Genomic DNA, 12,124 nt, shown 5'->3' with positions numbered 1-12,124 from the left:
TTCTCTTTTACACAGTTGAACAGCATTTTATGTGGGCTTTTAAATTATGTAGGAAATTTCCCAAAAGGTCATTGTTATTGTTCAAAAAATAGGACTTTACTCCAAGAACTAGATGCCCTTGGAGTCTCAGGAAGTGTGAGGAGGGAGCTAAGTAGGAGTGGGGATTTTATAAGCCCTTCTCTGTCTTCTGACCAAGGCCATCCTTGAAGGCTTCAACTCTCTGTTTATCAGCTTCAGAGAACTGTTGATCTTCCTGTTTCCTGATAACCTAAGAGCCATAATTTTATTTCTTGAAATTTTCTACTTCTCAGAATGTTCTGAAGTTTTTGCCAAAAATTGAATTCATATTGACTCCACTTTCTCCACGTGGCTCTTTCTAGTTCTGGGAAACTCTTGTTCTTTGTGCTCAGAATATTCTTTTTGAAAGGCTGGCCTGCCTCCTCCTTCAGATGCTTAGCCTACAAGCACTGTCTGGCCACCAACTCCCACCGGCATGTTCTCTTCGGTGAAGCTAATGATCATTAAAGGTCTTGTCCCTTCCTCTGTGGGTGGGAGATACTCTACTGCAGCATTAATACCTCACTTGACAGCTCTGTGGTTTTGCCACTTCTGGGAAACATCTTTTATAGTTGATTCGGAACATAAATTAAATGGATACAGATGTCAGGCAGTTTAACATCACTTTGTGTGGACTAAGAGAGGCAAATCTTTACATACACTCCCAGTTCAGGAGTAAGCCCCAAACTTTATTCAAGATACTCATTGGTGGCTGTTTCTCAACTTGTCCAATGTCATTAGAGGTACTTACTGGCAGATTCTGAAGTAGAAATCCAAACACGTGATGAGTATAATCAAATTTGCATGTAAGCTAAGATTAATTTAAAAGGGGGTAGGTTAATTTAAATCAAGGAAGGCCAACCCTTTATCCTGATTTTAAACCCCTTACCCATTTTTTGTCCTCGTGGATACAATATAGAAACCTGCATTGGATAAATATTTCCACCAGGTAAAAAAATGAGTTGGAAATCACCTTCAGGGCCTTGAACCAAATCTTTCACAGTAACAGATGCTCTTTACTAAAACAAGCTCACTTCACCCATGTACTTAACAGCATCAGTTTTCATGAATAAGAGTATCTTTTACATGTGAGAGGGTAGGGGTTAGTGAGTGGAGGGAAGTATATCACATAATCTCCTCTCCCTTCACACCCACTCACATAGTGCTCATTTTTCCCATTTATATTTTTCACAAGCACACATATTACTGCAGTTATGTAGCCAGGGTGGGCCTAGGACTGGGTACAGCTTTGTAGCACATTTCCATAGTGATCATGACAAGCTTTGATAGACAATCCAGCTGAAAACTGAATTTACCTTGGAACCAAGAACAGTGTTGAGGGAGAAGATGCTTCTACTCTCCCTATCCAGAAAGTCACCTCTGCACACAGCACAAAACTTAGTATGGAGCATTGTGGAAGGAAAAGAATGCATTACTTATTTATAGCATTCTTTCTATTTTTGTTCTTCATCCACAGAGATTGAAAGAATTAAAGCAACGGGAATTTGCTCGAAATGTAGCTTCCAAGTCATGGAAAGATGAGAAGAAACAAGAAAAAGCACTTAAACGACTTCATGAGCTGGCTGAGTTAAGGCAACGGACTGAATGGTAAGAATTAGAGGTACCTCAGATTGTTCAAAACTCTTTTCAACCTCCAAGGAAATTTCAGTGATAAATTCACTTGGCTTGTTGTAACAGCATAAACAAATTACACATAATCAGCAGACATGTCTGAGGGCAAATGTTCCTAACAGTTAAAGGTTCATAAATTAATTATTTTGGCATCTGATATTTTTCTGTTCCTAATAGCATTAACTTAATGTGCTCTTCAATGAAATGATCCAAAAATGATTCTAATATACTAACATGTATTATATTCACTTGACTCAAATGGACCTATATAGCATTTAAATAATTAAGTTTTGTAGAACAGTTTTAAAAACCATAAATAACAAGCAAAAGATGCATCACATGCATCTTTTTCTTGAGAGGAAATAAATCTTTTGTACATTCCCTGTATATACCTAAATCTAGAATAAATGACATTATCATTATCTGGGCAAATAAGATATAATTAGTCTTACCATTTAAATTGATAATTATAACAAGGATACACTAACACATTCTCACAGTTGAAAAATAAGTTGTACATAGTTTGGAACTGCTGAATGTCTCAAAGTAATGAGCTTGTTACCTAAAATTCAATTAAATTTGCAAATTTTGACTTATGTTATGAATCATAATGTAGAACACCAATGTAGCTAATTAAGGTAGTTGACAGCAACCTGGTGAATTGTGAAATTTATAGCTTTGTGCCAGAATTTAAGCCTCTGTTTTTTAAGTGAAAATCAATGTATATGTTAAGTGAAATAAGGCAAAGAAAGAAAAACACCATGTGATTTCACTTGTATGTGGAATCTGATGAACAAAATAAACAAACAAACAAAATAGAAATAAACTCAAAGATACAAAAAACAGACAGCAGAGGGAAGGAGGAGTCAGGGATTGGATGAAAAAAAGGTGAAGGGATTAAGCAAAAACAAACAAACAAACAAAGCCATCATAGACAGTGTCTACTGTGTGGTGATCCGCCAGAGGGAAAAGCGGGTGGGGGAGGTTGGAGAGGGTAAAGGAAGATGTAAATGGTAATGGAAGGAGACTTGACTTTGGGTGGTGAACACACAATACAACATACAGATGATGTTTTGTATAATTGTACACTTTAAACCTATGTAATTTTATCAACCATTGTCACCCCAAAAATTAATTTAAAAAGCAATATACAATAAGTGTGAAAGTGAATGACTCAGTTGTAACCATAAAATATTAGACCCTCAGTTTTGATTGTAAAGATATTTATTTTTAGAATTAATCTTTCATATATACATGTATTTGTACATTATTTATCTTAGAATAATTTAAATTATAGGAATACATAAAATATAATTATGTTAAAAATAAGTGAGGAATTTTGTATGAAGGAAAAATAAAGGTTGGAAACCATATATCCAGAGGGGAGGTTACTACAAAGATGCCCGCTATGAGGTTCCAGAAACAGAACGCACATTTGGTAGTGAGCTTTTTCTTTAAAACACACTGAGGATCTTAACATATGTTATTCAAAACCATTGTAAGTAAGATATTAGACAGTCCTTGTCAAAACAGAGCTTAGAAATAACACCTAATGTTATAATGGTAGCTTGCAAGAAAAAAAATCTAGGTTAGATGTTAATTCCTGGGTGATTGCTTATGAGGTACCATAAGTCAGATTATTAAAAAAAAAGAACAAGTCTCACTATAGAGAGACACTTATTAGATAGGTCCCTTAAGGGTATAAAACAGAAAATCCAAGTAGCCTTAATAAACATAATTTTGGTTATTTCTTTATTATGGAAGTAGTCACACTTCTACATTTTGACTCACTCATTCCATGTTTTCTTTTGGGATAAAGGATCAGAGAAATGTTCATAATGATGAAAGTAATGGTGATGGTGCTTTTGTTTAAAAGTTCTAAGTTTGCAACACTACTCATTGTGTCTTCCAAATTAAAAATAATTTAAAAATTCACCCTATTGGGGTTAGTTGTCCCTTTGGAAATCTCATTAACTAAATAAATACAAACCTAAGCACATCCTCTAGAGAGCTGGTAGGCTTTCTAGGTCCCCACCTGCTCATATTGTTAGAAAAACAATAGGTGTTTCATCTATAGAACTTGGGACTAAGAAAACTAATTAATTTATTTTTTTACTACCCACCATCTGCCTCCACAATTTTTCTCTCTGCTTAAGCTGTCTCATGGCCTAAGGGAATTCACTTAATAGCATAATTAAATATTTTATTTTGGCAGCTGAATTGACAAATGAAAGTAAGAAATGAAATAAAAAATAAATCAACTGTATGACTCCTTCTCTGGACACCTTTCTTTGTCCTTTATTCTCATAATGAGAGCTTCTGAGTAGGATGATATAGATAACATGAAAATTCTTTCATGACCCTATGGAAAAGAGAAGTGAGTTTGATAGTAGTAAAAATATTTTAATCAGGCTAATTTTAAAAATGATGGCAGAAGCTGTTAATGGACCTTATAAAAGATAGCCAACTTTGGCCATCTCTCAGGTAGTTCAACCCAACTTGGTTTCTCAGCAGGACCAGTTATTGTATGCAGGGAGCTTCAAACTGTTTGTAAATTTCCACATGTGTAAGTCTAAGGACAGTGCAGCTAGATATAGACGTTTTGGAAATTTTACAAGTTGTATCACTGCTGATTCTGAGAATATGAAGGTCTTTATATAAGAGCTCAATACTGTGGGACATTGGGAAATTATATCATGTAAAGAAATCATCTTGTTTCATATGTTTTATTTTGTGTTTGGAGGTATACTTTTTGCACAAGAGAAAATGGAATTACGCAGGTGTTCAGTTGCCAAGAATTAAGATTTTGGGAGAACTATTGGAATAAACAATCCACTAATTAGTATCAAAGGGCTACCTCAATGGTCACATGTTATTATAAATAAAAATAATTAGGTAAACAACACAGAAACTGAAAAGTTCTAGAGGAGGGAGTGAATCATAAATAAGGACCTAACAATAAAAATTAAACCTTTGGTTATAAGTCATAAACTTGTATTAAAATATTATTTAAAACATCACAAAGGTAAAAAATTAGAATTTTCCAAAATAATAAAAATAAGATAGATTTAAGATAAGGAAATTCAAGTTCATAAAGCAATGAGGTCAAAGGTTTAAAGCAGAAAAATAAAAGGTAAAAAAAGTTAATAATAAAATGTTAAAACTTGTGAGAAAATATAATAAATGTACATCAGCTTGTAAAGTTCATAAAGCAATGAGGTCAAAAGTTTAAAGCAGAAAAATAAAAGGTAAAAAAAGTTAATAATAAAATGTTAAAACTTGTGAGAAAATATGATAAATGTACATCGGCTTATAAAGTAAGCACAAAAATTAAGGACAAGTAAAGCAAAGCATAATACAAAAAGTAAGAGCAAAGAGCTTTAAAATGTTTAAAAGTATATAACAGGAAGAAGCTTGCACATTAGAGAGATAAATGGTAAAATAAAATAGCAATATAGAAAAGAACATTTAAACTAACATAAGTCAAAGCAAGAAAATGCACAAAACAGTATCAGCCTAATAAGTAAAAATATTATTAAGGAAAAAATAAAGTGAGAGAATATAAAAATAGTAAAATATGTGCATCATAATGGAATCAGGAGGAGTAGAATGATAATATTTATACACCAGGCTTTTGGAATAATTTCTGCTAAGTCTAGTGCAGCTAATACTGGATTGAATGAAGTTCCTGGAGAAGGTAACTTAACACAGAAATATAGCTCCCACTTAATCCAAAGAGCAGCTGCAGATACGGAAAAGAGTACTTTGGCACTGAGGCAACAATCAGTGCTGCGGATGTTTCTGCACCTCATCCTTCATCCCCACGCTGCAAGCACTTGAAAAGACCAATAATTAAGTAAACCTCTATGCTTCCTCTTTTCCTTTATGTTTGGAAGTCATATCAATAACTCATACATCTTAGAAGGTTCCTCTTCATTCCTCATGGTAAACAGGCATAAATACCCTCTCCAAAGGACATTTTTTAAAAGAATCAAAACAGGAGATTAATGTGATGAATAAGAGGAAACTTTTCATTATGAAGCAATAACTGTAAGGAAAATAATATAATTTTATACAATCTTTCATTTTAGTTTCCACAAGATTCAAGGTAACAGTATAACTTTAAACCTATAGTCATGAATTTATGAAGAGAGGACAATCTGAAATTATTAGAGACTGAATGGTGGCTGAAATTATTGTTTATGTAACAACAAAAAAGTTACATAGACATAGTAAACAACAGATTGGACATTGTAAAAAATTGAATCAATAAAATAGAAATTAAAAATGAGAAATTCTTTCTGAACTAAAGAAAAAGGCAAAAAACACTGGAGTACTGAAATAAATAATAAGACCTAAAACATATATTCAAGAGAGCCAATACATTTAACATGTAAATTCCAGGACAAAAATAAAACAGGACAAGCAAGATCCAATAACCAGAAATATATGAGAAGTGTCCGAGCTAAATAAAGTTAAATTGCAAGTGCTGAGAAGTACTGGCAAAACTTAAGCAAAAGAAATCAATCTGTTAACTATGATTTTGCAAAATGTTATAGATATACAACTTATGTGTAATAAACATGATCAAATATAGTCTATAATAAATATAATACAATAGAGTAATGAAAATGAAAAAATATAAAATCATACAAATGCTTAAGCAGATTTATTTTAGGGATGATTAAAAGGAAGCTAATTAAATGTCTGCAATGTTAAACATATAAAGAAAATGAAGCAAAGCACATGAAATTTGGTGGACAAAATAGCGGTGACTCTAGAGCCCTATGCTCGTTGGCCAAATACTTATGAGTGAAGGCAATAAGAAAGAATTTCTCAGACCAAGGGCTCAGAAAGCTCTCCTCTCCATTAGAATTTAACTACATGCAGACAAGACACCACTTGTTTCAGTATTGTATGCTTCAGCAGCCAATGACTGAATAAAAATGAAGTAAAATTCTAAAATAGAAAAAGCCAACACACACACATATTGGAACAGGTGAAAAAGAAAAAGGAAAAGAAAGAAGAGAGCTCAAAACAAACAACTGGATAATTGCTGCAATTTGTATTGCCTGCCCCCCAGTAAGGCCTTATTCCGTAGTAGAGATTTTACAGGTAGCACCCCAATGAGATACTTTTAAGAGTTTTATCATATACATACACACACATATATATGTATATATGTTTCCCAATTTCTGGTTGAATTACTAATTAAGCTCAGTAAAAATAATCTTTTTAAAGCCACTAAAAGATTACACACACACACACACACACACACACACACACACACACAAGGTAGAAAGAAAATATTTTGGTGAGTAAGAAGCAAAATAAAAGACTTCAAGATAATTGAAGGTATTGAAATGGCTTATAAATATGTGTTACTTACATTTATCACAATTAGTCAAAATAGTGAGAAGTTATAAAGGGAGAACTAACCACTCCAATTTAAAAGGAAGTTAACATGAAAGAGTTTTAAAACAAAGTATAGGAACAAAATATTAGAGGAAACAAAAATTACAAAATGATAGAATTTATACAAAAAAAATAAAGATATATTTTTATACTTTGGAAGTGACTTAACTCCATTTAATTTCTTATTTAATCTGAAAGTACTCATGGGAAAACTCTTTGTGAAGGAATATTAAATCTTTATTACAAAAACTGATATGCTCTAGAAGACATATATTGTGGCATAAATGCAGTACATTATTTTCTTTGGCAGTCTAGCATAAATATTCACCTGCTACTGCCTTTTGCTAATTTCACAAGAATACACTTAAATGCTGCAATTTGAAATAGCCACTTTGAAACACAGACCTACTGAGTTTTAAGTGCAGTGAAATGGTCATATCACAGTAGACAGAGTTTATAAGCAGTTGGATGATCCCTCATAGAAACACTATGAAATATTCACATATGGATAAGATTTAATGTTATAATCATTTTGATATTTATTGTATTTACAGTGTTTCTGGAAGTGGACCAGCATACAAAGCCCCCAGGGTAGCCATAGAAAAGCAACTCCAGCAAGGAATTTTCCCAGTTAAGAATGGCAGAAAAGCATCGTGTGTGAAGAGTGCTCTTTTGCTTAAGGGCAAGAACCTCCCCAGGAGCATTTCCGAGAAACAGCGGTCTACCACGCAGAGTCGACACCAGTTACAAACAGACAGACTTTATTTGTTTGGGAAGCGGGTGCCACAAACATCTTCAGATCTCAGTAATGCAAATCACCGCACAGGAGTATCCTTTTCTTTTTCCAAAAAAGTACATGTAAAATTAGAATCTTCAGCATCAGTTTTTAGTGAGAACACAGAAGAAACCCATGATTGTAACAAGTCACCCATCTATAAAACAAAACGAACTGTGGAGAAATGCAAGTGCCGCAAGTTTGCAAATGAGGGGACCAGTCTCACTAAGGAAGAAGATATAAACATCTCATCAAGCCCTCTGGGGAGTGTTTTACACAATAGTGTCTCCATAAGTTCTCAAATTTGGGGAGACAAAAATGACTCTGTTGAAACCTTACAAGATTCAGTTGGCATTCATTCTTCTTTCTCTAAATCTAACATGCATCTTTCAGAGGTGGATTTTACTCATTCCAGTAGAGAAAAAGAAACTAGAAATACATTGAAGAACCTTTCAGAAAACTGCATTAATCACGCATGCCAAGCATATGCTTCCTCCAGCCTACCAAACATTTACAAGCACAGTGATGCCAGGGTATTTGAACGTCTGGATGAGTTTCCATCACTAGAGCCAAGTGAGCAAAATGATCCAGTGCATCAGGTTTCCAACTTCAGAAAGGAGAAGAGAGAAAAATACTTAGATGGAACAGAAAGAGTTAGCAAAAATGTGCAAAGACTCATAAGAGAAGCATGTTCACGTGATGTGAAGTCCAAACCATTGCCTTATCTCCACGTGCAAAGCAAGGATGGCCACACCACTCTCCAGTGGCCTACAGAGCTTCTGCTCTTTACCAAAACAGAGCCCTGTATCTCTTATGGCTGCAACCCATTATATTTTGATTTTAAGATTTCGCGGAATGCAAAGCATAGCCATGATCCAGAGGACTTAAAAACAAAATTGATTAAGGAGCCCTTAGAAATGAAGACTAAAATAGAGAGCCAAGTCTCAGGTTTAATCAAAGACCAAGAAAATTGGATCCAAGAAGATAATCAATCTCCGAAACCAAAGATGATAGCTAATCCAGATTGGGAAAATTTCCAGAGAAAACATCATTTGGGATACAATGATTCTGAGCCAAACATAAGTGAACACAATATTAGTACAAGTGATTTAGAAATGAAAAATCCTGAAGTGCCTGCTTACCTTGATATCTCTCTAAAGAATTGTGTAGGAAACAATAGTGATAACGAGCTTAAGGAACCTGTGAGGGCCCATTGGCAAAGCTGCCGAAGGGTAGTTCTAAATGATGTAAATGAGGGCCTGTCCTTTACTCCTTACATCCCTAGGACTAAAAAGCATAAACTGATTCCCTGTGATCCTCATTCAGATTTCGAAGATGGAAGTCAATTCAGCTGGAATTCTAGTCCTTACACAGTAAGGGGTCAGAGTGACCATGGGCAGGACTTCAGTGTGGTTTTGAATAGTAACCGTGTCAGTATGACCAACAGAGCATCTGGGTATAGAAACGGAAGTTACAAAAGAAGTCCTCCAAAGTTGTCTCTAGATGCATGTTCTAGTCCTTCCGACACATCACCTAACAGAACACCCAGTACTTGTTCAAGTCAGAGGTCCAGCAGCAATGGCAGAGGTAATCTACTGTACTTTTGTAAAAGAGAACACAACTCAGCTAAAAGGCTCAAAGAGAAATGCCGAAAGCACAGCTGCCTCTGCTTGTCTGGGGAGGTAGCGAACAGTGACTGTCTTCAGTCTGAAACACAGAGAGACCGGAACTGCAGATTGTGGGAATCGTTTAAAAATAAAAAATACTCAAAACATAGACATGGTCACTGCAGAGAAAGATATAAACTAGGCAAAAATCAACAACAATCTTTGGGGCCCATATCCAGAAGAGTCACCCATTGTGATACCAGCTCATCAGTTTTCCATGCTGGGAATAGAGGAAAACCACCTGCTTTCCGGGGACCTCAGCACAGCCAATTGGGCCCTTACTCAAGAGAAAGAATTTATTACATAAATAAAAGTGAAAGAAGTCAACAGTCTTTGCACAGCCCTCATATTTGTGACCTGGGAAACATAAAACCCACACAGTGTCACTCCGGGAATATCAGCTGTCTTCTAAGGAACTGTCCCAGCAACCCAGAGTTAAACATCACGGGAGGGAAGAACTCTATGACAGCCAAATGCCTTTTAGAAAGAGTTCAAGCCAAGAAGTGTCAGGAACAATCAACTAATTTTGAGGCCTCTTCAAACACTTGTAAAAATGAATCAGAAGCTCATTCAGAAATCCAATGCACAATTCAATTCACACCACCAGGCTGTAACAGACCAGCATTACCTTTGTCTGAAGAAATACAAACCCCGAGTAAAAGAAATAATGACAGAAGCAGTGCAATGCAAAGAACTATTGAGAAAGACAAAGTCAACAGTTCACAGACAAATAATTTTACTGTTTTAGTAGACACTGATTGTGATAACCATCTTTCTAAAGGTATAATTCACATAGTAGCAGAATCTCTGCCACCAAACATGAAAAAGAACCCAACAAAAGAACACTCAAAACCATTAACAAGTGAAGTCCAACCTTTCATTCAACGCTGTGACCCAGTGCCAAATGATTTCCCTGGTGCTTTTCCACCCAATAGATACACTGGTGTTACTGATTCAACAGAGACCAAAGAGGACCGAGTAAATCCAAACATGCAGGATGCAAGCATGCATGTGAATCATGCTGAGGGGAATATAGACTCTTACTATGACAGAACTATGCAGAAGCATGACAAAGTAGCAGATGAATTAGAATTGTGTCCTAAATCTCTCTCTCCCCCTTTAATTCAACAGCCAGTAACATTTTCTCCTGATGAAATAGATAAATATAAGCTCCTTCAGCTCCAAGCCCAGCAGCATATGCAGAAACAGCTCCTGTCAAAGCACCTCCGAGTGCTGCCCACTGCGGGGCCGGCGACTTTCCCTGCGGGATCGGCTGTGCAGACAGTCCCAGCTCACCAGCACGCTTCTTTCACCACCATCCACCACACGTTCCTGCAGCATTTCGCTGTTTCTGCCTCCATTAACCCCCCGAGTAGTCCCCTCCCTATAGCTCACCTACATCCTCTTTCACAGCCACATTTTTCTCCATTTGCATTTTCACCACTGACTCCAGCCCTCATCCCTGCACACCCCACTTTTATGGCGGGTGGTCCCCTGCATTTAGTTACTGCTACCCCCTTCCACCCCTCTCACATAGCACTTCAGCCCCTGGCCCCTGCAGCTTTCATCCCCACATTGCTTGGCCCTCACTTAAACCCAGCCACAGCTTCTATCATCCACCTGAATCCTTTAATTCAACCAGTGTTTCAAGGTCAAGATCTTTGCCATCATTCTTGCTCCAGTCAGATGCAACAGTTAAATGGAGTGAAAGAGGCCTTAAATGTGTCAGCATCCTCAAAGTAATAAGTGTTAAAGCCTCTCTTGGGGATAAATAAAACAAATTATCACTACCTACCAAATGATGTAAGTGTTCTGATTATTATCAGATTTAAATATTGATGCCAATTCAAAATGTAACCAATATACAAATATGAAATGAATGGCCAGTATTGAAATAGGAGCATTTTAAGAATTTCTTGTAACTTGAAAAAATAATAGGACAAATTTAAAACTATTTTATGGATAGGGAGAGGGGAAAGTGTTAAAAATCCCTTTTAGATGAATTCTCACATAGTATGAAATAATAACAGAAAACATTCAAGCAGATCATTAATATTAATTAAATGGAATATTTAATGCTGTATGTTCTAGGTGTTTGTTGAGTGACTGAATGAATTGAATGCACATTTGGTTTTATTCACCAGATAATAATAAAAGGTCAGTAAAATGAATTAATTATTAAAAATAATGTTTTATAGTTAACTATTAACTAGCTTTCAGTCTATGTAATTTGTTTCAATCAATATAATCTATATTTTCATAGAAAATAAGAGATAGCAAGAAGTTCTGATTGAGGGAAAAAACTACCCTTCAATGAAAAGCGATCTTTACACAGATTATAAGTGTAGTATTGAGTTTCTGTGAAAAATTGGGTTATCTTTATTTCACACACATCTATGTAAAGAGAATTTTGTAATTGTAAGAATCACTGACATAAAATTAAGAGTGTTTAACTTTTGTATAAGAAAACATATAAAAACTATCATTAGTATTTGACAATACAAAATAAAATATACTCAGAATAACATTTTGAATACATTGGTCAGTCTTTCAAATATTAAAGGGACTAAATAGTATG

The 12,124-nt window shown here is 35.3% G+C and overlaps 1 protein-coding gene across 1 annotated transcript in view; it reads left to right on the top strand.

Annotated features, from left to right (window-relative positions):
* The window catches only part of ZNF804B (zinc finger protein 804B), a 448,165-nt gene extending 436,876 nt beyond the window's left edge, over positions 1 to 11,289 (top strand). Inside the window, exons 3-4 of the mRNA XM_045827256.1 lie at positions 1,535 to 1,665; positions 7,659 to 11,289. Of these exons, the coding sequence (XP_045683212.1) occupies positions 1,535 to 1,665; positions 7,659 to 11,289 (3,762 nt within the window). The remainder of the gene's footprint in view (positions 1 to 1,534; positions 1,666 to 7,658) is intronic.
* Positions 11,290 to 12,124: the final 835 nt, after the last annotated feature.

This window comes from Phyllostomus hastatus, unplaced genomic scaffold, assembly GCF_019186645.2.
Source record: "Phyllostomus hastatus isolate PE091 unplaced genomic scaffold, TTU_PhHast_1.1 phas_scaffold_78, whole genome shotgun sequence".
Lineage (NCBI taxonomy): Eukaryota > Metazoa > Chordata > Mammalia > Chiroptera > Phyllostomidae > Phyllostomus > Phyllostomus hastatus.
Note: the sequence above shows the minus strand (reverse complement) of the source record. Positions and strands in the feature narration are given on the sequence as shown.